This window comes from Lepidochelys olivacea (genome assembly GCF_965140295.1).
Source record: "Lepidochelys olivacea isolate rLepOli2 genome assembly, chromosome: 5".
Classification (NCBI taxonomy): Eukaryota; Metazoa; Chordata; order Testudines; family Cheloniidae; genus Lepidochelys; species Lepidochelys olivacea.
Window position 1 is genome coordinate 35,634,982 of NC_140415.1, and position 26,015 is coordinate 35,660,996.

Below are 26,015 nucleotides of genomic sequence, written 5' to 3' on the forward strand. Positions count from 1 at the left end.
TTCATTCACCTTACACACACTCAAAGAAAAAAGAAAAAAAAGTAAACCACAGCAAATTACAGGTAACAACCAAACCCACAGCTATTACAGATAACAGCAGCAGTAAAAACTGAGTCAGGAAGAAAATATTATTTTTCCTGCAGTAAGAACCAGATCTATTTGAATGTGTAGAGTCTGAGCCAAGACACATAAAAAGATGGTAGCCAGTTCCCTTTTACAGCAGCTCCCAATAACAGGATGATCTCTAAAGGGTTGCATGGTTTTCAACTCCGCCTTCATTCTGGGACACCATTTTCCCTGACCAAGTTCCCATCCTCCTCCCAGCAACAAAATTAAGCATCTATATCACAGCACAAACTTGCATCAGGAGATTAATAAAGCCTGATCTGGAACTGCAATGCATCTCTGTGACTGGCTGCTAAGAGGCTCCTGAGAGAGATGGAACTTGCTGCCCAAGCCATGATTCTCTCACCATTCAGTTCAGTAATACTCCCCACTCTTAACAGCACAAGACAGAAATGCATGTTTTTCTCTGAGCTGATGTAAGCAGATAGGAAAAGCGTGGTACTTTGTAAAAGTCGCAAATAGTTTGTCCATCTGGAAGTATTAAAGGAAAGACAGACATTATTTCTAGATGAACTTCTATAGTCTATACATTATGTTATATTTTGTTCATACTCCCTCCCTCTTGAAAAAATTGTTTAATACACTAGATCCTTTCCCACATCTTATTTTTTTTTTCCATTTTTAAGTACTCCCAATCCAGATTTTTTTTGGACTGTAAAGATGTGAAGGGTGAAAACACTGGCTTTATTTTTATCTAGACCTGAGACATGGAGGTGAACCTCTATTGATTAAGAAAAAATAAATCTTAACTAAATATATTAGAACACAATCACAAAGTAAAACTGTTGCTGAATTTAGTTAAGTGTGGAAAATGAAGGGTTAACTAGTTCAACATAGGTACAGAAAGGACACATCTATATCTCATTTCAAGGTGCACTCATTTTAGTTGGGACGTTATTGAAACTCTCTACATTTGGTCTCCGCCCCCCCCCCCCTTCTAATGTAAATAACTTTCAACAACAAAAGCAAGATTTATGAAGCTACGGTTAAAGTTATTCATAGTAAAGGGATGAAACCGACAGTATTTTTTAAATGACCTGCATGAATAATGTGTTTCTCTTTCTTATTTGGGTTTTTGTCACATGCTGCTTTCCATATATGGGACATGGTAGCATGAGAGGTGTACATCTATTTATACCTTACTCAGACTGAACACACAGTATAAAGATCCAGTGAGGTCTAGCTTCTTCTTCCTCACCTGGAATTAATATTGTTGGCACATCGCCTCTATTGTTCCTGTGGGACAGCTACACTAAAGAGGTGAGGCTTACACCCCACTTCCATGTGGTAAGAGCTGTGGCAGTTATTGCCTCTTCCGGAGTGGCGCTCAATAATCTTGGACCAGCTGCCAGGAAAGCTCTCCCCTTTGCTATGTAGCACTAACAGCACTATGTAGCTGTTGAGGGAGATTAGGTTCTGAGACATTCTTTTCAGCAGCTTGGGCCCATACCATAGAGCACCTTACAGATGGAGACCAGAGATCATTAATTTGAACGAGTATTCTACAGAGAGCAAGGCATCAGGGAGATGTGCTTTTGGTGGTGACCACCGTATAGTTCATGTCACCAAGAGAGGGGTGTGAGCAATCTTCATAACTATTATAAGCAAAGAGTTCTTCACAAGGAGTATGGAAGTAGCCTGGATTGATGAAGAGATAGTCCAGAAAAGTGTGATTTAGTAGCAGTTGAGAAAAAGACTATGGCTGTAGAGGAGTATTTCAGGAATTTCTTGAGGTCTGCTTTTTCTTCCTCTTCTTTTGTGTCAATATATTCGGGATTCCTTAACTCCCACTCCATTCTGTCACATCAAGGAATCATGATGGGAGCAATTGGAAAGAAGAGAGAAACGAGAACAGGACATTGGTTTAGCCACCAGTGTGTCTATGGCAGGGGTGGGCAAACTACAGCCCGCAGGCCAAATCTGGCCCTTGAGCTCCTGCTGGGGAGCGGGGTCTCGGGCTTGCCACGCTCTGGCGCTCCAGCCGGGGAGCAGGGTCAGGGGCTGCTCCATGCAGCTCCCAGAAGCAGTGGCATGGCCCCCCTCTGGCTCCTATGCAGAGGGGCAGCCAGGGGGCTCCACTTTGCACTCTGCCCCCGCCCCAAGCACCACCCCAGAAACTCCCATTGGCTGGGACCTACCGGAGGTAAGCACTGCCTGGAGCCTGCACCCCTAAGCATCTCCCTGTGCCCCAAGCCCCAGCCCTGATCCCCCTCCCACCCTCCAAACCCCTCGATCCCAGCCTGGAGCACCCTCCTGCACCCCAACCCCCTCATCCCCAGCCCCACCCCAGAGCCCACATCACCAGCCAGAGCCTGCACCCCTGCCCGCACCCCAACTCGGAGCCCCCTCCCACCCTCCGAATCCCTCGGTCCCAGCTCAGAGAACCCTCCTACACCCCAAAATCCTCATCTCCAGCCCCACCCCGAGCCCATACCCCCAGCCGGAAACCTGCCGCAGCCCGGAGCCCCCTGCCGCACCCTGAACTCCTCATTTCTGGCACCACCCTGGAGCCCACACCGCCAACCACAGCCCTCATCCCCTCCTGTACCCCAATCCCAATTTGGTGAGCATCCATGGCCCACCCCAAAATTTCTATTCCCAGATGTGGCCCTTGGGCCACAAAGTTTGCCCACCCCTGGTCTATGGTCTTGCTCAACATGTGGTTGTGGCTAGAAGTCATTGGCCTGTTGGTTGGGTGGGATTCTCAGAGGACACCAACTGGATCCATGAGCTTATGTGGGCAGACCACGATACCCTCTACCTACTGTGCCACTTTCTCCAAGCGGAGAAGTCCCCGATCTGTTCAGGACAGGGGAGTGATTTTTGTGTTCTCTACATCCAAACCCAGTCTGAAGATAAGGTCTAGAGCAAACCCGGGCATGTGGCAAAATTTGCAGATGATACAAAAATTACTAAAGATATTTAAGACCCAAGCAGACTGCGAAGAGCTACAAAAGGATCTCTCAAAACTGGGTGACTGGATAACAAAATGGCAGATGAAATTTAATGTTGATAAATGCAAAGTAATGCACATTGGAAAACATAATTCCAACTATACATATAAAATGATGGGGTCTAAATTAGCTGTTACCACTCAAGAAAGGTCTTGGAGTCATTGTGGATAGTTCTCTGAAAACATCCACTCAATATGCAGTGGCAGTCAAAAAGCGAACAGAATGCTGGAAAACCCCTTGCTCCAACATTTCAGTTTTGTAATAATTTCATCATTAAATACTCTGGATACTAAGTCAGCTGTGGAAATAACGAATCCCTTCCTGCAAAAAGAAAACACAGAGAAGAACCTTTTTGCTCAATTACATAGTCTATTATTTCTTTGTACTATGCACTTAGCTACACCTCTTCTGTGGTCAGAAGATTTTAGCCTTCAAAGATGTCTATCCAGCATCTTTCACTATCGCTATATACAAGAAACCTTTAAAAAGGGAAAAGAGAACCACTTCTGAAGAAAAGAAACTCCCTTTCCCCACGCTAATACGCTTTTCACTAGTGAAATTTGGAGAGGTTTATTTTTCATACTGACTGCTCCTGCATCTTCTTTCACCTTAACTTCTACCCTTTCATTCTTTTTAAACTCCCTGCCTTTTTCTCCCATTAGTTTCCCCTGTAGCAGAAGACCAGGAACATCCACTACAGTGGTTTTCAAACACTTTTATATTGGAGGATTACTTCTAACACAAATGCCTTCAAGTATCATCCTCACAACTCTAAACATTCCTTAAGACAGTTACAGAATTTATTTACATAAATATGTTATAATCAAAGAGTTTGAAAGGCAAAAACCTCTCCCTAACTTTAACTCAATAGGTACTGTTGTTACAGCTGTATGGTGACATCCCAAAATTAAGGTCTCTAGAAACTTACTATACTAAGATATACCAACAACCTGAGAATTACATAGTTAGCAAATCATTCATATGGAATAATCAGAAATTCTAAAGAAATAAAAAAGCAACAGTTGACTTTAATACGCTTGTATTGTTATTTAAAAAAATCTGTACTAGATTAACAAAAAAAGTACACTAGAACTGTAAATGATTTTTTCTTTAAGAAACAGTTACATACCAATAAAAAATTATTTTGTGCAATTCAACAACATATTTTAAACCAATAAACCCAATTAACCATCTTACAGTTTTTAAAAATCCATCCAAGACTACTCAGAATAATTAACAAGACCTATTAACTGGGCAAAGAGTCAACTATGAAACAAATATGAAACAATAACATCCCATAATATACAACAGACAAATACTAAACATAAAAACCTTTAAAAATACAACATTAAACTAATCACAGGAAGACATAAACACAAAAAGGAAAGAATATTCTAAAACCAACCAACAGCGGATAAACTAGAAAACACCACAAACCTGTTTCTGATCATGGTAGCCACAGGAACAGAATTTAAAAAAAGCCTTCTGTTAGCACACCTGCACTCCTCTTTCTCACCCATTACTCTTAGCCTAAGGCAGATCTTTCCTCTCTTACCTATACCTCCTAAAACCAGACAGCCCACTTTGTGCTAGACAATACACCACCCACACACAACTAGAAGAGGTTAAGATGGCCAGGCAGGCCAATTAACTCCACAGGCTGCACCTGGAGGGGGAGCCAAGGAGAAGGGAAGACTGAAAGCAGGCTCAGCTGGGCAGGAATAGGTGAGGCCTATAAAGCCAGGAAACTGGCAGCAAACAAGGGCTCCTAGGAAAAGCTGCCATTGCTCCCTGGGGAGGGGACTTGGAACCAGCCCACCCAGAACAAGGAGAGATACTAGAAGTGGTAGGAAGCAGTCTGTGGAAGAGGCAGAACTGATGGGTCAAGGGTCCCTGAATTAGAACCTGGAGTAGAGAGTAGGCCTGAGTTCTCCTGCCAGATGCCAAGAGTGTAGCACCTCAGGTGAAGAATAGGAAAACTGCCTACTTCTAATGAAGAAAGAACTTTAATATACCCTGGAAGTGGGGGAAATGGTAAGTGACATGGCTGCTTGGCTAAATCATGAAGAGGATACTGTCCTCCCTAGGATGAGGCACTTTAGACCTTACTCAGGTGGGGTTGCCGGGTGTCCAAATGTCAACCAGACTGCTCAGTCAAAAAGGGACCCTGGTGGCTCTGGTCAGCACTGCTGACTGGCTCTTGCAGGACTGGTTGGTGGCACAGCAAGGCTAAGGCAGGCTCCTTGTTTGCTGTGGTTCCTGGAAGCAGTAGCATATCCCTCTCTGGCCCCTATACATAGGGGCAGTCAGGGGGTCTCTGCATGCTGCCCCTACCCCAAGCACTAGCTCTGTGGCTCCCACTGGCTGGGAACTATGGGCAGTGGATAGGGCAGTGTGCAGAGTTGCCTGGCTATGCCTCTGTGTAGGTGCCAGAGGGGGAATATGCCACTGTTTCTGGGAGTGGCCTGAGGTAATCACTGCCTAGAGCATGCACCCTCCTCCCCCCACTCAGCCCCTGATTTCCCCCTCCTGCCCTCTGAACCCCTCAATCCCAGCCTGGCATGCACTCCAAACCCTTCATCCTAAACTGCATCCCAGAGCCTGCAGCCAGAGCCCTCACACCCCCTGCACTCTAACCCCCTTAGTCCCAGCCTGGGGTGCCTTCCTTCATCCCTGCCCCCAGCCAGAACCCTCACACCCCCCTTGCTCCAGCCTGGTGACAATGAGCATGTGAGGGTGGGGCAGGCAACAGGTGGAGTGAGTGGGGGTGGGGTAAGGGTGTCTGGCTTTGTGCAAGTAGAAAGTTGGCAACCCTAGACCTGAGAGAGATAGTGATGGTGCGCAACCACAGGAAGGAGCATTGACTTTGAGAGCTAATTGCCAGAGTGACTAGGAGGCCGTGCCACGCTAGTGGTGAGTGGAGCACCCCATTACAAACCCTTTCCAGGGACTGGAGACTCAGGCAAAGAAGACTATGCAAGGTGTGCATCCCTACTGGTGGCTATTCTGCTATTCAGCAATCTTAAGTTTATGGTGGAGAGGAAAAAGTCTTTCCAAAGACAACAGTGCCATCTTTGGGTCTCTTATGCAAACTACCTCACAGACAGCTTGGTAGTTAGAAAGGCAGCAGAGCTGAAAAGCTCGATCTGGGTGATTGAGAGGCAGCAGGGGCACTGACTCTGCTTCTCTCAAAACTGCTTTTAGCTGAGGTGGGTCAGAGCAGCTGGTCTCGCTCTTCCCTTCTGCTCTAGCAACACTGGCCACTCTTGCAGAGGAAGGCAAGAAGGAAAGTGAGCCTTGTAATGAAAACAGATACCACTAGATGGGGCTTTTACAGGTAGCCTGTCCCTTGCTCCTCTCCTCCAGAGCCTCCTGCACACCAGGAAACCAGTGCAGGGAGGGGGAGGTGCTGATCGCTGGGGCTGTGGGTGGGAGGTGTGGGGAAGGGGTGATTAGTGGAGGAGGGAGGAATGGGGCTGCTGATTTATTACTGTGGCTCTTTAGCAATGTACCCTGGTAAATTCTGGCTCCTGCTCAGGTTGTCACCCTGATCTATTTCCAGGTGTAAGCAGCTAGTTCTGAGAGATGCTGAGTGTCTGCTCCTAGCACTTTTCTGTAGCTCTCTAACCAAAATACTTTCCTTTGCTGCAGCTTACAGACTAGTCCCAAGTAAGGACAAGTAATCAAGAGAACCAGCTTAGGTATAGGTGCTGGGGATCCTGCTACACTCCTGGTTTGTAGTAATAACCCAAATACATGATTTCTGCTTTCAGCACTCCCACAATAAAAGTTGTTCCAGCACCCCTGGGCTGAGGCCAGCTAGGGAGGTGAGGGGGGCAGCCCTAAAGACAATGACCTACAAGATATGTCTCTGCTGCAGCTAAGAAGCGTGATTCACGGCACAGGTAGACTAACTTGTTAAAATGGCAGCATAGACATTGCAGCTTGGGCAGCAGTTCAGGCTAGCCACCTAAGCTTGGACCAGCAGTCAGGTGGCTTTAGAATCCGACAGCTAGCCTCAGCTGCAGCCCACGCAATAACAGCCACATTGCTATTTTTTGCATGCTAGCTCGAGCTGAGCTAGTGCGAGTTTGTCTACCTGTACTGGGCATCACATCTCCCAGCCAGTTGGCTAGTCATGGGTATGCTCACAAGTCAAGGAGGGAGCAAGCCTGCCATTACTATAGGCCCAGCTATATGGGGGGGAAGTGCTGCCCCAAGAGGCAAAGCACGAAGCAGAAAATAGCAGGTCTGCACAGACAATGAGAAAAACAAAACAGGAAGGTACGCGCAGGAAAAGCTTTAGTTTATCTTTGTGGATGACAAAGGTCCAGCTCCTAGGCGGAGGTACACAAGTGGCTCCCCGCAGGCACTGCCCAAACCGACCGATGGGAGTGCAGAGCCAGTACTCAGGATGGGGGGCTGCACGTGGAGCCCTATGGCCCCACCCTGCCTAGGAGCTGGACCTCCTACAGGCTGCTTCCAGGATGCAGTGTGGTGTCAGAATAGGACTAGCCTGCCTTAGCTGGGCAGCACTGCCAACGGGACTTTAATGTCCTGGTTGGCAGTGCTGACTGGGGCCGCTGCCACCTAGTGCCTCACATTCTGTGACCCAATACTGCGTCATGACCCGCAGTTTGAAAACCACTGGCTTAGATGATGAGTTGGGAGGGAGGAACTGGGCCTGGCTGGACAAAGACTGGGGCAAGGAGCTGGGGAGGGTTGGAAGAGAACTAGGAATCGCTGGGCAAGGAAACTAGGAGCAGGTGTAGACTGGGTGTGAGGGAGGGACTGGAACTTGATGTCTGGAGTAGGAGATGAGAACTTGACACCTGAGGAATAAAGACCAGGAATTTCAAAGTGAGGAGACTGAAACTGGAATAAGCCTAGGGTAGAGAAGTGATAGGACTGAGACAAGGAGAGGTTGGAGGGGAATAGGCAAAAGGGGTCAAGGTTGTGGGGGGAAATGGGCAGAAGAGTCTGAGCCCACTAGAGCATGCTCCTCTCCATAGTCTAGAACAGAACCTAAGATTCTTGAGTCTCACCATCCCTCTGCTGTCAGCAAATATCAGTAAAACTTGTAGTGTTCCATCCCCCTCTAATGCTGCTCCATATAGAGGATGACAACCTATTACTGAAAAAAGAAAAGGAGTAGTTGTGGCACCTTAGACTGATGAATTTATTTGATCATAAGCTTTCAAATGCATCCGATTAAGTGAGCTGTAGCTCACAAAAGCTTATGCTCAAATTGGTTAGTCTCTAAGGTGCCACAAGTACTCCTTATTCTTTTTGCGAATACAGACTAACACTGCAGCTACTCTGAAACCTATTACTGCTATCAGTTACTCTGTTAGCCCAAGTGGCAGAGGTCTGTGTGGTGAATCTAAAGATTCTGACCCTGCTGCTGACCATGAGAGTGTGAATATGATGCCATATAATGCAATTTGTTTTTTTTAGTTTGCACTTTTAAGGACATAGGAAATTATACACATTCTATGCTAAAAGAATATTACTAAGGTTGCAAAGTCAAGCACTCAAAAGTAGGAAATGCCAGAATTAATGCTCTCTGTGCATCCTTAATTCAGCCCCACTTGTGTGTATGGATTATGATAGTTTAATTAAATTATCACATACTCCCCCCCCCCCCCGCCTCTCTCCATAGGACTCCTGCCCCAGGCTTCTCATCCTGGTCTCCTTGATTGTACTAATCTCACCCCTCCAGCTCCCTGTCCAAGTCCTACTCCACACATTTCCAGTCCCAATCTACTTGACCAGCCAGTTCCAGTTCTCCCTGACCTTAGTTCCTATCTGTCTCTGGCCCCACCACTGACATCCCATCTTCCCCCGACCTCCCATCACATACCCCCTCTAACCATATTCCTTGTCCACACACATAACTAGTCCCAATGTCTCTTCCTGGGCTGCTTCTCCAAACTCCAGTGTCCTTGTTAGGTTCTATAGGGGCTAGAAGCTGGGGTCTGCAGGATTGCTAACACCTCCATGCCACAACCTGGCAGCCATGATAGGGCAGTATGCATCATCACTTAGACCCTATGGAGATGAACACCTTGGAAGGCTTCCCTTGTGGCCCCTGATGGGTCCAGGTGCCTTATTTTAGCTCAGGAGGAATTCCAGTAAGTATATGTGCAATGATGTGGACTCCCCTGCCAGCCTCTCAGATAGAGCTTGGGTCAGGAGTCCAAGAGCAAACTCCTGGCTCCTGACCCTTGGCTCCAACCTTTGATGTGGTTCCCACCCTCTGACAGCTATTGCTCAGACCAGTGGGCATGACAATTGTCCCCACAGCTCTTAGTTCCAGTCCACTTGTCCAGCCAGTCCCAGTTCTCCCTCTGCACTCCAGCTCTTTGTCAGACCTGTCTCCATTCCCCCCACATCTCCAATTCAAAAGTTTCAACATTTTTATTTTCCAAAAAATTCAGCCTGAGGCAATTGGACACCCAGCATGGAAAATTTCAGCCTGACTTGTTTGGCAAAATTGTAAACAACTGAAAAGTCTTAAAATGGGGATGTCAGACAGCCTTAATGTGTTACAAGCCCCCCTATGATTGTACTAAGTATAGCTGACATGCTGCCATCACTTCCCTAAGAATGCTGCAGGATTGCCTATTTCTGAAGCATAATGACTTTTGGAGACCCTCCAAACAGCATGTCACAGTGGGTTCCCTTCCTATATGCACACTCATGCATATTTAAACTCGTATGTGCCTATGAATTCATATATACACACACAGCATTTATTTATATACCTGTATGCACACAGCCATGCAATCTCTTGCATACTTGCACCATTTAAGTCTGAGGTTTTAAATTTTATAAGATAAAAATTTTAATAGACATGGGAATCAATATGTACTCATTCTATCTATTCAGTTTAAGATAGATTTGGAAAGCGACCAATATCTTTTCTAACAAGTTCTCACATATAAAAGGATAGGAATCCTGCACTACCCTCCCTGAATTGTCAAGTTTTCAGCCAACTCATTAGAGACTCCTAATCCTAGAAAAGGATAAATATTTATAACTTAGGAGGTATTTAAAAAAACACCAAATGACACACAGTAGGATTTTTAGTTATTAAAATAACCAGACCAAAAAGGTTTGGCTTTTATCTTTATTGAATTATTCTTTTAAAGGTAAAGATAAGACAAGTCACTATCATGATCACTGTATAAGGTTAGAGTGCCCCATACCTCTTGCATTTTAGGTCTGCTGGATCAAACTGAACGTTCATGATTCCATAATCTCTTTCATCACCTCCAACAGGGATCAGGAGAGGTTTGGTATCCTCTTCCATATTTGAAGAATGCATTTCTTCTAGATCCTGTAAATTATTCTGACCTAAACAAGTGAAACAAGAGTATTATAATTAGTAATTAAGGTCCTGGTCCTGTTACAACTTTGGCATGGGCAGAAGCCTGCATGCATATAGAGGCCAGGTGGTACAAGGCAGCCAGAAAGCCAACTTAACAAGCTACCTGGAAATTCCCCTTTCATAAAAGGAACTTGGTTGGTGGTGGATAGCAGGCATAGTGTCTCTACAGCATGCTACTGCTTCCAGTGTAGGGATGCAGCCAGAAGATCAATATTCTCCAGCTGCTGGAACAGCCATGCATAAATTAAAGCACCCTTGTGGAGGACTAGACTGGTCCCTCCCTAGCTGGCCTCAGAATCCAGGAGCCACAGCCACCATTCCTCATCTTTCCCAGGCTACACTGATCACAAATGAAAATCAGACCCACAGCATTCAAATTAATGTTAAATAGGGTGACTTCCTTCTAAGCTTCTGTCCTGTTCAAACTTTTATAACATGGGACTAACTTCTGTTCTCAAGCTTACACTGGTGTAACGGAAGTAAATTCACTGATTTCAATGAAATTACTTCCAGTCTGCAGCCATGTAATTGAGAACAGAGTTTATCCCATTTGGTGGATTAAATGCTTTGTTTCATTCCACTATTGCAAACTTCCCAGAAAATACATCCTAAAAGTCTTTCCAAAGACAACAGTGCACAAAGATTTCTTGTATATTTCCCAAAATAAAGATCAGAAATCCTGGTGGAGCACAGCCCTCTATTTAGGGCCTTCCAGCCAAGAATCTCAAAGCATGTTGCAAATCCATTTTGTTTTTTTAGTTCCCATGAACAGGCAAAGCACTTACGAAAAAACATTACTCCCATTCTCTGAGTGTCCAGTATCTGTCTCCTCCCCAGCCTTCAATCTAATCTAAGACCACATCTAAACTAGAGACCTTACAGCATGTAAGATCTCCAATGTAGTAGCTCTGTGCTAACAGGAGAGAGCTCTTCCATCAGCATAATTAAACCATCCCCAACAAGTGGCAGTAGCTATGTTGGCAGGAGAGCATCTGCTGCTGACATAGTGCTGTCCACACTGGCACTTCTTTCAATGTAATTTGTCAGTCAGAGGTGTTTTTTTCACACTGCTGAGCAACTTAAGTTTTACTGACAAGTGCTAGTGTAGATAACCCAAGTTTAACTGTCAAGAAGCTAGCAATTTATAGAGCACGCTACATTGTGAATGTCTCACTTCAGGAAGGGTACATGGCAAAAGTGTATGATGTGTGAACTTGTGGTTGGAGATGGATGTTGCAGATAAAAAACCTGTTGGGTTGTCTGAGGATACAGTAAAATCTCTAAATTGTTGTGCTTGTGTGAGAATTATACGCTACAGAAATACCTGGGAAAGTTTACAATCTAAAGTATCCTAGGACTGCCTTTCAAAATGGAGGGGTAATCTTAAATATTTGAAGTTAATTTCCTCAATGCCATGGATAAGCTACAAAAGCATTAACCAGTTCAACTGTGCTACAAAGGTATTACCCTACATCTACAGTAAGAAAGTTTGGGCTTTGGTAGTATGTGTTGGCTAAGAAAACCTAAACTTGACCACTTTTCCTAGCCAAGCCAAAGTCTCAGACCACATAGCTTCCCAGGCTGAGATTAGGTATGGTGAACAGAAGTGGGGATTGAACTCCACATCCCCCCAACCCATAATTCAAGGGCCTGACTTGTGACTTTTGTCAACATTATATTTGTAATGGAAAAATCATACAGAAAACACAACCCTTTTAGGCCATCTTGAGGCATCCTAAACCAGCAGAAAAGGCACAAGGCATTTTCCCCCAGCTTTGGATCAACACTGCTTTCAGGTTAATAGCTAACCAAGGTGAAATGGGTTGTCTGCAATTTCTCTAGCTAACAACTGTTAGTTTTCTGTAGGTCACATCTGGACTGGGCTAAGAACAAAGACTAGAAACAGTATGTATCAACACTTGATAACTAAATGAAGGTGATATGAAGTGCCCACAGAAGGTGTGCAGTTGTCCCCTGCCCCCCAACAAATCAGGCCTAAGGCTGGGAAACTGGTAAAGCAAAATTTTCAAGAAAATCTTTCAGTACAAGCATAAAATCTATTCCCTCTTGCCATAATAAGTTGATACATTTACCATCCATCAGAGCAAATCATGGATGAATGACCAGAACCTTGAAAGCTGCTGAACACAGCTAAGCCACCTTTACATCCAATAAAGAAACTTATTTTAATAGCACTCACAAGCATGCTAGGCACCTGCCAGTACAAAAACCTGTTTCCCTACCCCAGTGAGCTTACAGACAAGGTGCTATGACTGCAACCAAGCAGTAACAAAGAGGAGGAAAGACTGGGGAATATCAGTGAACTTACACACAGCTAGCTTTTATTGGAAAAATAAATCAAATAAATGAGTAGAAGCTCTAACTGGCAAGCTTCATGTAGGCATTCCACACATACCTGGTCTTCAGGAGACAGTATGGCTTGAATGCATTTATGGGACAAGTGGACAAACAGCAGCAAAACTACTGTAATTGGTAAGGTGGATGGGAATGATATGCTAAAAGACAGAACCAGGAAGAGGTGGAGTTATCCAGGACATTGAAGGGTAAGTTTATCCTAACACTTAAAAGCAAATTTTCTATAAATAACACCTATGTCCATTTTCTGTCCTCTACTATTTTGTCTCTCACCCTCAACCATTTCTCTCTATTCTCATTTCCCACAGCCTCTGTCATAAATATAAAGGGAAGGGTAAACCCCTTTGAAATCCCTCCTGGCCAGGGGAAAGCTCCTCTCACCTGTAAAGGGTTAAGAAGCTAAAGGTAACCTTGCTGGCACCTGACCAAAATGACCAATGAGGAGACAAGATACTTTCAAAAGCTGGGAGGAGGGAGAGAAACAAAGGGTCTGTGTCTGTCTGTAGTCGTCTTGGCCAGGGACAGAACAGGAATGGAGTCTTAGAACTTTTAGTAAGTAATCTAGCTAGGTATGTGTTAGATTATGATTTCTTTAAATGGCTGAGAAAAGAATTGTGCTGAATAGAATAACTATTTCTGTCTGTGTATCTTTTTTGTAACTTAAGGTTTTGCCTAGAGGGGTTCTCTATGTTTTTGAATCTAATTACCCTGTAAGATATCTACCATCCTGATTTTACAGGGGGGATTTCTTTATTTCTATTTACTTCTATTTTTTATTAAAAGTCTTCTTGTAAAACACTGAATGCTTTTTCATTGTTCTCAGATCCAAGGGTTTGGGTCTGTGGTCACCTATGCAAATTGGTGAGGCTTTTTATCCAACATTTCCCAGGAAAGGGGGGGTGCAAGTGTTGGGAGGATTGTTCATTGTTCTTAAGATCCAAGGGTCTGGGTCTGTAGTCACCTAGGCAAATTGGTGAGGCTTTTTACCAAACCTTGTCCAGGAAGTGGGGTGCAAGGTTTTGGGAAGTATTTTGGGGGGAAGGACGCGTCCAAACAGCTCTTCCCCAGTAACCAGTATTAGTTTGGTGGTGGTAGCGGCCAGTCCAAGGTGGAATATTTTGTACCTTGGGGAAGTTTTGACCTAAGCTGGTAAAGATAAGCTTAGGAGGTTTTTCATGCAGGTCCCCACATCTGTACCCTAGAGTTCAGAGTGGGGGAGGAACCGTGACATGGTGGCAGCGGTGGGATCACCCCACAAAATACTTCCCAAAACCTTGCACCCCACTTCCTGGACAAGGTTTGGTAAAAAGCCTCACCAATTTGCCTAGGTGACTACAGACCCAGACCCTTGGATCTTAAGAACAATGAACAATCCTCCCAACACTTGCACCCCCCCTTTCCTGGGAAATGTTGGATAAAAAGCCTCACCAATTTGCATAGGTGACCACAGACCCAAACCCTTGGATCTGAGAACAATGAAAAAGCATTCAGTGTTTTACAAGAAGACTTTTAATAAAAAATAGAAGTAAATAGAAATAAAGAAATCCCCCCTGTAAAATCAGGATGGTAGATATCTTACAGGGTAATTAGATTCAAAAACATAGAGAACCCCTCTAGGCAAAACCTTAAGTTACAAAAAAGATACACAGACAGAAATAGTTATTCTATTCAGCACAATTCTTTTCTCAGCCATTTAAAGAAATCATAATCTAACACATACCTAGCTAGATTACTTACTAAAAGTTCTAAGACTCCATTCCTGTTCTGTCCCTGGCCAAGACGACTACAGACAGACACAGACCCTTTGTTTCTCTCCCTCCTCCCAGCTTTTGAAAGTATCTTGTCTCCTCATTGGTCATTTTGGTCAGGTGCCAGCAAGGTTACCTTTAGCTTCTTAACCCTTTACAGGTGAGAGGAGCTTTCCCCTGGCCAGGAGGGATTTCAAAGGGGTTTACCCTTCCCTTTGTAAATATGAGGCTGTCATAAATATAATCTCTCCTCTCATTTTCTGAATATTTGGTGACCCTCAAACTGCCCCCCCTCACCCAGGTCCTTGGTCATCTTCCTCTGGATTTCCCCAGTCCTCTGCTGCCAGTAGTACGCTCTGGGTTCCTGGTTATCCCTCTGTACCTTCCTTGCCAAGGTCCTTGATCGTTTCCCCATCAAGATCTACTGCTCCCCCTAGGTCCTTGCTTGTCACCCCCCTCCAATGCCATCCCCACCTCTGCTGGGTTCTTTGTAATCACTATATAATGAGCTGGTAGCACCATCTATTAAGGTTGCCCAACTACTCCTATTATATGATCCTATTTTCAGTTGCTTATAACATCCAGACTTTAATTATTCAGACTGAAATTTCCCATGTGGAGTGTCTGCCTTCTCAGACTGAAGGCTTTTGACTGAAATTCACAAACAGTTCAGCTGTTTTCAAAAATGAAGCTAAGGGAAAATGTTTTCCTTTTTACACAAGCTCTACACCCCCATGCTTTGGAGCAGGGACGTGAAATTTGGCAGGGGAGGGAAGGAGAATGGTCTGTTTCAGGGATGTAACTCTTGCCATCACTGTGAAAATTAACACAAGTTTGGCCAAGTTACAAGCCTTAGGGGGGGAAAAAATCTCATGAGCAGAGACTTGTTAAAGCTTCACAACTAAATTCTCTGAAGGGTCTGCCTGTAGTGGGCATGGTCCAGGCTGAGCAGGAGAACTTCCTCTGTAACTGCAGCTCCATGCTGCTATGGGCCATGTTGAGGCCAGGCTCTGGCACTGAGAGCAGGGCGTTCAGGTCTTCTGTGCTTTTGCAGGGCACAGGCAGTCTGGAGGAGGGTGCCTGATTCAAATGCAGTGAGGTTAAGAGTTGGACTAAAGGCGTGGAGGCAGGGAGAATACACTGGGACAAGGAGCCTGCAGGGAGCCACAGTGAGAGTCAACAAGAAGACCAAGGAGGGAGCCTGGGACTAGGAGCCATTGAACATGGGGACTGTGGGCAGATGGGGTTGGCTGGGGGGAAGGGAGAGACTTAAGTGCTTGATTTTGTACCTTAATCTCTTAACATAGGTTTTTGTGTGTCCACAATCTGAACACCTAACAATTATAATCACTGTATCTACTCCCCCAGCCCCTGGTATCTTGAGTTCTTCTCCCCAGGTCCTCTATTTGCCCACCATCCACATTCTGCCCTTCTTTCTAAGTCTCCTATTCTCTATCCTCTCATCCCCAGGGATTTGTTTTCTGCCATCCCTTTTCTCTCTTCTGGCATGTCACTGCAGCCACTGGTAGGAACTAGGAGAAGAAAGAGGAAAGGGGCTAGGAGAGGAAGGCTGCAATAAACATTCTCCTGAGCCTACAATGCTACTTGGAGGGCTGAGGGAAGAAGCACTGCACCTGGGTTCAGTTCATTGCTTTCTGTCTTCCCTGCAGCAGGCAGTGTTGAAGTGACTGGCCACATCTCCCTCTCCCATGGGTTGAACTTTCCCCCTCATATGAAGTTAATATTTGAGTTTGGATGGAAATGTTAGTCTCCCCTGAGGGTAACTTCAGTACTATAGTTAAGGGATGTCCCTTTACTTGATACTTAAAGTTGGGATTCTGAAAAGTACTCACACCTGCCTAACTTCTTCCAATGAAGTCTACTCCCACTGAAGTCAGACTTTTACAATAAAGTTAGGCCAACACTGAGTGCTGTTGGAAAAATCCCACCCTGAAATCCTCTGGTCCATATCCAATAAGGAGCTAAATGTAAATATATACATCTAGGAACAAAGAATATAGGCCCTGCTTACAGGACAGGGGACTCTATCCTGGGAAGCAGTGACTCTGAAAAAGATTTGCACGTTGTGGTAGATAGTCATTCAGCTGAACATGATTTTTCAGTGTGATGCTGTGGCTAAATAAGCTAATACTGTCCTGGGATGCATGAAAAGGGGAATCAAGTAGGAGAGGTTATTTTACCTCTGTGTTTGGCACTTGTGAAACTGCTGCTGAAATAGAGTGTCTAGTTCTGGTGTTCAGTTCAAAAAGGATCTTGATAAATAAGTTTCAGAGAAGAGCTCGGAGAATGATTAAAGGATTAGAAAACATGATACTCAAGCAGCTCAATCTATTTAGCTTAACAAAGAGAGGATTAAGGGGTAACTTGGTGACAATCTGCAAGTATCTACCTGGGGAACAAATATTTAATAATGGACTCTTCAATTTAGCAGAGAAAGGTACAACACAATCCAACAGCTGGAAGTTTTAGAAAAATTCAAACTGAAAATAAGGCATCAATTTTTGACAGCAAGGGTAATTAACCATTTGAACAATTTACTAAGGGTTGTGGTGAATTCTCAGTCACTTATTGGATATCTTTCTTAAAGATCTGCTCTGGGAATTATTTTGGGGAAATTCTATGGCCTGTGCTATATAAGAATTGAGATTAATCAAAATGGTCCTTTCAAGCCTTAGAATATATGAATAAGAAGCACTTGACCAAGTAAAAGGTCTCCAGTGAGATTAATGTAAAGAATCCTACATTGTAATGCAAATGTATAACTCTCTACCATGAATATAACACAGGTGAAGTTGCTTGTCCTATATTAATCATACAGTTGTGCTTTATTTCCTTGAGGTGTAGGAAGTCAAGCTTTTTCACCCACACAACATGGGTGGAGAGGATGGGCCGATGTCTTCAAACAGATTTAAATACGTTCCAGCTAAACTGGCTTCTAACAGCATGGACAGGGCCTGACTACTAGAAATACCCAAATCATGCTAAAATAGTGATCATATATTGGTGTCCTTCTTTTTTTTAAAGCAGCTAGGTTTTTTTTTAAAACCTAAACCCTTGAATTCTGTATACAAACACAGTTCTAACATGGTTTGGCCTTCTCCACAGTGAATGGCAGAACCATGAGATTTGTCTGTCTATATTATGAGTTTAGCCATATCAGCCATGGGACACAGTTAGAGGTCTGTGTACTAATTTATTTTGTTTGTAGCAGGGCTGGGATAACCATTTTAAAGAACTGTTTCTAGGGTTACAGGTTTCTAGAGTTACAGCCTTCCTCTAGACTGTGTAATATTGTTCCCTAAGATGTTATCCACAGCAGACACAACTGTTAGAACATAGACATCCAATCTGTCACACAACCACACATTGGAAAATTAGACTTAAAGGCCCTGTCTTCCTTGGAGAACTCTAACAACAAAATTACATTAACACTGGGTTACTCCTGAGGGAATTCTGCACTACTGCACAACTTTGCAAAAATTACTGTTGGGCCTGCAGAATTTCCTCCCCCCTGCCTGCCCCAGAAATGGTCTGCAGAACTGTTGCCCACCACTAGGGGCCACTGGACCCAGCAGAGCCCAGCTTGCAAATAGAAAACAAGGTGTGTGGGGGGGAACTGGAGGGTTCCCAGCAGCTGCAGTTCCCAGCATGCCCTGAAGGAAGGAGGCAGCATGCAGGAAACTCTGTGCAAGCCCAGGACCCAGCATTAGGCTTTTTCCCTTTGGATCCATGGGCTCTAGGAGAGTAGGGTCTGTGAAAGTCTGGGCTGGGGGGGCACAGCTGTCCTCTGGAGGGGAGCATGTGAGTGTGTCTGGGCTGGGGAGGAAGGGAAGGAGATGTAAGCGTCTGGGTGACTGGGCAACAAAATGGCAGATGCATTTATCAACATGAAATTTCAAAGAAATGCACACTGCAAAACAATCCCAACTATACATATAAAATGATGGGGTCTAAATTAGATCAAGAAAGACCTTGAAGTCATGGTGGATAGTTCTCTGAAAACATCCACTCAATGTGCAGCAGCAGTCAAAAAAGCAATTTAGGAATCCTTAACAAAAAGGATAGAAAATAAGACAGAAAATATCATTGCCTCTATAAAAATCCATGGTAGGCCCACATCTTTAATACTGCATGCAGATGTGGTCACCCCATCTCAAAAACAATATTGGAAATGGAAAAGATTCAGAAAAGGGCAACGAAAAATTAGTAGGGGTACAGAACAGCTGCCGTATGAGGAGAGATATGACTGGGACTTTTCAGTTTGGAAAAGAGATGACTAAAGGGGGATATGGGGAAGGGTAACCACCTTTCTGTATACAGTACTATAAAATCCCCCCCCAGCCAGAGGCAAAACTTTCACCTGTAAAGGGTTAAGAAGCTAAGATAACCTTGCTGGCACTGACCCAAATGACCAATGAGGGGACAAGATACTTTCAAATCTGGAGTGGGGATGGACAAAGGGTTCTGTCTGTGTGATGCTTTTGCAGGGAACAGATCAGAAATGCAGCCTTACAACTCCTGTAAGGCTGCATTTCTGATCTGTAAGTAATCTAGCTAGAAATGCGTGTTTTCCTTTTGTTTAATGGCTGGTAAAATAAGCTGTGCTCGAGGGAATGTATATTCCTGTTTGTGTCTTTTTGTAACTTAAGGTTTTGCCTAGAGGGAATCTCTGTTTTGAATCTGATTACCCTGTAAGGTATTTACCATCCTGATTTTACAGAGGTGATTCTTTTACTTTCATTAAAATTCTTCTTTATTGTTCTTAAGATCTAAGGGTTTGGGTCTGTGTTCACCTGTACCAATTGCTGAGGATTCTTATCGAGGCTTCCCCAGGATAGGGGGTGTAGGGCTTGGGGTGGGGGGGAAGGGGATATTTTGGGGGAAGACATCTCCAAGTGGTCTCTTTCCCTGTTCTTTGTTTAAAATGCTTGATGGTGGCAGCATACTGTTCAAGCACAAGGCAAAGTTTGTACCTTGGGGAAGTTTTTAACCTAAGCTGGTAAGAATAAGCTTAGGGATCTTTCATGCAGGTCCCCACATCTGTACCCAAGAGTTCAGAGTGGGGAAGAAACCTTGACAGAGGTCTATAAAATCATGACTGGTGTAGAGAAAGTAAATAAGGAAATGCTACTTACTACTCATAACACAAGAACTAGTGGTCACCAAATGAAATTAATAGGCATCAGGTTTGAAACAAACAAAAGGAAGTATTCCTTCACAAAACACAGTCAACTTTTGGAACTGTGTCAGAGGATGTTGTGGAGGCCAAGACTATAACAGGGTTCAAAAAAGAACCAGATTAATTCATGGAGGATAGGTCCATCAATGGCCATTAGCCAGGATGGTCAGGGATGGTGTCTCCAGCCTGTTTGCCAGAAGTTGGGAATGAGCCACAAGGAATGGATCACTTGATCTGTTCTGCCCATTTCTTCTGGGGCACCGAGCATTGGCCACTGTCAGAAGACCAGATACTGGGCTAGATGGACCTTCAATCTGACCCAGTATGCCCGTTCTTATGGATGGGGGTGGAGGGGGTTTAGTGTCTGGGCTGGAGGGGGGTAGGGGAAGAAGTAGGAACTGGACTGTTGTAAGGATTTCTTTAACTTTCTATTCCTGGGGGAATTTTTGTGTTACCAACATACATGCTGACAGCTATTTTGAAATAAAACACCGAAGTAATTGAAACTGGTGTGATTATGTAGTGTTTTGACAAATAAAATTTGCAGAATTTTAAATTTTTTTCAGAGTAGCAGCTGTGTCATAAATATAAAGGGAAGGGTAAACACCTTTAAAATCCTTCCTGGCCAGAGGAAAAACCCTTTCACCTGTAAAGGGTGAGAAGCTAAGATAACCTTGCTGGCACCTGACCAAAATGACCAACAAGGGGACAAGATACTTTCAAAGCTGGGGGGGGACAAAGTCTGGGTCTGTCTGGGTGATGCTTTTGCTGGGGACAGAACAGGAATGGAGTCTTAGAACTTAGTAAGTAAGCTAGCTAGATATGCATTAGAATATGATTTCTTTAAATGGCTGAGGAAATAAGCTGTGCTGAAAGGAATGGATATTCCTGTCTTTGTCTTTTTGTAACTTAAGGTTTTGCCTAGAGGGATTCTCTGTTTTGAATCTAATTACCCTGTAAGGTATTTACCATCCTGATTTTACAGAGGTGATTCTTTTTACTCCAAATTCTTCTTTTCAGAAACTGAATGCTTTTTCATTGTTCTTAAGACCCAAGGGTTTGGGTCTGTGATCACCTATGCGAATAGTGAGGATTTTTACCAAACCTTCCCCAGGAAGTGGGGTGCAAGGGTTGGGAGGATTTTTGGGGGGAAAGACATTTCCAGACAACTCTTTCCCAGAAACCCAGTTAAACGTTTGGTGGCAGCAAAAGTCCAAGGGCAAAGGGTAAAATAGTTTGTACCTTGGAGAAGTTTTAACCTAAGCTGGGAAAAGTAAGCTTAGGAGGTTTTCATGCAGGTCCCCACATCTGTACCCTAGAGTTCAGAGTGGGGAAGGAAACTTGATAGTCAGTATCCACAAAAAGAACAGGAGTCCTTGTGGCATAAGGTGCCACAAGGACTCCTGTTGTTTTTTTAAAAAAAAATTTGGCACAGAATTCCCCCAGGAAGTAACTGGTGAAACTTAGTGTTGAAAAATGGAGCCAGAGAGGTGTATTCATCAGTTCCCACTATTACAAAAGTTCTTGCAACTGTGTTTGTTAGCAACAGTTTTGTAACACTCCCTAATGTAAAAAGGCTCAACTATGGTTTCTCCAGCCATTATGAACAAAGCTAAAATATCAGAACTACATTTTAAAAACCTATTTAAGGCATAAAGAAAAGGAGTACTTGTGGCACCTTAGAGACTAACCAATTTATTTGAGCATGAGATTTCGTGAGCTACAGCTAAAGCTCATGCTCAAATAAATTGGTTAGTCTCTAAGGTGCCACAAGTACTCCTTTTCTTTTTGCGAATACAGACTAACACGGCTGTTACTCTGAAACCTGTATTTAAGGCATGTCTTTCTAACACAGTGCAAGCGTGTCTTGATACTTTGGCCCTAGAATGTTTGGTTGGATTTTAACAGTTTAGCTAGGAAACCAGTTTAAGCACCCTAAACTCAGTTCTTTAACCAGTATTTTCATTTGGCTGCAAACCAATCATAGACTGCCTAGCCTACATAAATAAAACTTATTTAAACATTTTATAATGAAAAACTGTAGTTTTTAAATGTTAATGACCATATTTGAAATTAGCACAATCTACTCAAAGGAAACTGAACTAACAACAAAATGACAAATCTTTCCTACTCTTAACTAAACCACTTCATGCCATCTCACTGACCACAAAACAGAAGCGGACTATCTTGCTAAAATATACTGGATTGGTGAAAGACAATACTAAATAAAGACAGTGCAGACTCCAAGTAAGTGCATCTGGAACAAATCAATAGACATGGCAGTTGTCAACCAATATATCTTAACCTAAAAGAAAATTTGAATGTGGAAATGACTTAATATTTACAAAAAACAATTCAAGCTTTTGCAGATATTACTGGATAGTACCTTCAAATATGTTTGCAAATTACATTCAATTAAACAGTTATCTTGTCCAGGGACTAACTCAAAGTTGTACCAACTCCTTCATTAGGATGAAGGGGAATACTAGAACAGGGACCACCTGGATTCTAAGGTTGAATTAAACTCATCAATGTGTGTTCTGTTTTAGGGTCTGAGGTGACACAGAGCCATACACTATCTGCAACCTGGAGGCTCCAGAACAGCCCACTTCCTTTAAACTTTCCAATCCAGTTCTTACATGAGTAGTAGAGGATGTTATCAATCACTTTAAGCTGGCTGTACCAGTTACATTTAGAATTAGTTTTATTATATGATAAAGAGGACAATTATATTCATTTTCTTTACAACAGCACATATGCTCTCTACAATGCTGTCACAAAAAAGGGCTGTGTTGAAAATGGGGCAGTTCCATAACAGCTGTATCAGAGGGTGTAAATCAGTCAGCTCAAAGCAGTGCAACACTTTATAACCATCCCAATACATGCTGTACCGATCATCAGTGCAGACAGATCTATAATTGGTCAGTTATAAACCATACAACCTATAACTCTCTACAACTTTGTGGCGATATCCTAGTTCATTCCCGTTTAAAAAGGCTTCAGGAGGAGTACTGCTTTTTATAAGTACTTAGTTTCCAAGCTTTATGCCCTAGCTGTCATTTCCCTTTGATACAAGATATAATCTCTCACCTAACTTGCCAGATATTCACTCTGAATAGTAAAGGTGGCCGTCACTTGAATCGCAGCAGGCAAGAAAGAGAAATAAAGAGCTAGGCTGAAAGCGTGGCCCCACTGAGCTCAATGGCAAAACTCCCATTAACACCAGGGGCTGGGGCCAGCATTAACAAGATGTTCGTCTCTACGGCGCTCTTCTCACCCCCAAGGCGGGAGCCCCAGATCCAGGGCTGCCTGAGCTCCCCGTGAGCGGCAGCGCCCGGCCCAGCACAGAGCGGTACCTTCAGCAGCCGGGACCTAGCCGCCTCCGCCGCAGCTCCTTCGCGCCCGGCCGGACTCTTCAACCCCATGCTTCGCCGGCACAAACAGGAAGGGCGGGGCGGCTGCCGGGGAGCGGGACTGGAGCCTATAGGGCGCATGGGCTCGGAAGTTTTCCGAAGCAGGGGAGTCTCAGGCGAGCGAAGGGGACGTTTGCCTGCTGCGGACTACAACTCCCAGAGAGCCTTGCGTCAGGCTCTTCGGGGGAGGGCAAATCGCAGCCTAGAGCGGCTGCCTGTATCTCCCAGAGTGACTTGCGCAATAAACCCTCTTCTCCCCCATCCGCGCTGAGACCTCTTACCAATCCCAGCGCCCCCGGGCTGTGTCCAGGCGCGCACGTGCGGTGTGTCCACCGTAACGCCTCTTTTCTGTTGCCTCCCGCAGACGACGGAGAAGGGTGTTTTATTTCGATCGGGTTAGCTCAAGCCACTGTTTAATTTGAGGGACCCTACGCTGGACCCCCCTCCATGCTTAGGGCCAGTGTTGACGCAGTTTGACACCCGTAGCTCGATTGTAGAAAGGTTGAGGTTTAGCCGTGCTAAAGTCAAGCTGAAGGCATTAAACTCTCCACCCTGGTGTTTTCAACAAGTTAAATTAGCGGAAATGAGCTAACTTTATTGGGAAAAAAAGCAGCTTTTCTCAGTGCTTAATGGTCTGGGGGAAAAAAAGGGGGGGGGAGATCTGTCTCATTCTGTTAGCAGTCGTTTTGAAACAATATATAAAGTGTGCTGCTCCACAGCCCAGCTTGATTTTTAAGGGGCCCTTGTTCTCCTTCCCCCCCCCCACACTTTATGCCCTGTCTTCTTTTTTTTTTTTAAATCTACAGGTAAAGTGTATTTAAGCCCAAGGTAGCTGGTAGAGCTGAAGGGGGTTGGCTCTAATGAAAAGGGTACCCTGGGCAAACATGTATTGTGGTGCCCCTGGCCAGGGTGCTAGAACAATGTTTATAATAGGGGTGCTAAGAGCCATTTAATCAAACCATAAACCTTGTATATAATGGAAACCACTTCAAGCCAGGGGTGTGTGGCAGCACCCCTGATTCCAGCAACTATGCTCTGGCCCCTACCGGCACCCCACTCCCCCCTCCATTGCCCTGACCCATACAGCTCTCCCCATCACCTCTAGGCCCTGCTGTTCCCTCCCCCCAGCTTAATTTGCAGTGGCTGGGTGGCCAGTGCTGAGTTTTGGGGGAATGTGCATGTGAGAGAGAGAGAGAATGAGTGTGTGTTGCAGGGAGTAGGTATGAGAGAGAGAATGTGTGTTGGGGAGAAGAGAGCATTGTTGGATCATATTAAAGAAGTTCTGTATTAAAATCACAAATGAGTTTGATTCCCCATAGTTCAAATTCCAGGGTATTACTAATTAAGAGGTCTCTTGGTTTTTGGTACTGTTTCTCTCCCTCTATGTGTGAAACTTGCAAGCTGCTAATTGTGTTAGTACATTCTAAGACAGTCTGTTCTCAAAGCAATTCACAGAGAGAGAGACTCAAAGCAATACTCTAACAACAGAAACAGCACCCAGAGACTCCCTGCCCTTTTGTTGTATTAACAATTGTGATTAAAATAGAGAGAGAGGATGTATGTGGATGGATGCTTGGTGTGGATAATAACTGAATGATCAGGGAGGTGCCAGCCTAAGAATCCAGTGTCCATCGGCTGAAGAAGGCGTCAAGTGGAAATAACCAGAGGACCCCCCGCGGAGGGCAGACTGGAATCCACCCAACAGCCTCAAGAATGGGAGAACCAAAGAACAAGATAACATCTTGGAGCCGTCAGGAATGTGCTATCTGCTGATTGATTCAGCAACAGCATGATGAAGCAATTCCCATAGACTGGCATAGGAAGAAATTCCTATAAAAATAGACTCTAAAAAGTGAGAACTTTGGGGTCTGATTCTGCAAACCAACTTCCAGGAGCATCAGATGAGCATCTGACAAGGCCCTGCTCCCTCCTCATGTCCAGGCCCCCTGGCCAGTGGCTTGGCATGAGCAACTCTAAGGCTGGTAATTATGATAACAACCTTGCAGAACCTGTGTGTGTGTGTGTGTTTGTATGAATGAATGTGAGAATAAATATGAGATTGAATGGAATGTTATAGCTATAACTAACTGCTTACTATGATTCTTTCTGTATTCACAATAAATGTGGTATTTTGCCTTTTTCCCTTTAATAAGATCCTGCTGGTTTTTATTTTATTGGTATAACAGCGTGTGCCTGAGTGATCACTGATCATGTCAGCATGATCAGGGAGCCTGAACAGCAATGCCGGCCGCTTCCACCTCAGATCCAGAGACACCAGCACAAACACGCTCTCCCTGTCCCCGACCCCAGCTCAGCAGAAATTGGGTATACAGGTAAAGGGAGGGAGACACCCCCACGCGCACACACTGTGCAGCAGACGGGAACCTGGTTCCAGCTCCTGAGCAGCTTGACCAGGGATGGCTCCATGGGCAGGGGGAGGGGGACAGGAGCAGCAGCAGATACAGATGGCAGTAGAGCAGGGCAGCAGGGGCACCCTTGCTTCAGAGGAGTCACCTGACTGGTCCACCTGCCCCCCTGCAGCTCAGTCCATCTGCCCTCTTCAGCTGCTGCTGCACCTGCCTGGTTGCCTCTAAGCCCAATTGACTGTTGGTAGGTCAGGTGGGTGTGAGGTACCAACATGGGCAGCGCTCCCTTGAATATCACACCCTCGGTGGGGGCCCAGCCTGGACACCTCTAAGATCAGCCCAGGAAGCCTAGGCTTGCTCCGTGCTAAAGTAAAACTTTCCTTGGGTACGCTAGAGTTCTAGAATATGTTAGCATGTACTAGTTAACACACAAAAGCCC

The 26,015-nt window shown here is 44.6% G+C and overlaps 1 protein-coding gene across 4 annotated transcripts in view; it reads right to left on the reverse strand.

Moving 5' to 3' along the window:
• SLC38A9 (solute carrier family 38 member 9) overlaps nt 1-23,289 on the reverse strand; it is a 75,039-nt gene extending 51,750 nt beyond the window's left edge. The window contains exons 1-2 of one of the 4 annotated variants that reach the window (XM_084628689.1): nt 23,075-23,289; nt 10,292-10,439 (exon numbers count right to left, since the gene is read on the reverse strand). In XM_084628689.1, coding sequence (XP_084484815.1) covers nt 10,292-10,439; nt 23,075-23,222 — 296 coding nt within the window. In that variant the 5' untranslated portion in view covers nt 23,223-23,289. Of the gene's footprint in view, nt 1-10,291; nt 10,440-22,887; nt 23,045-23,074 lie in introns of those variants that run through there. The other 3 variants (XM_084628690.1, XM_084628691.1, XM_084628692.1) reach the window with 3 other exon arrangements.
• Between the last annotated feature and the right edge of the window lie 2,726 nt (nt 23,290-26,015).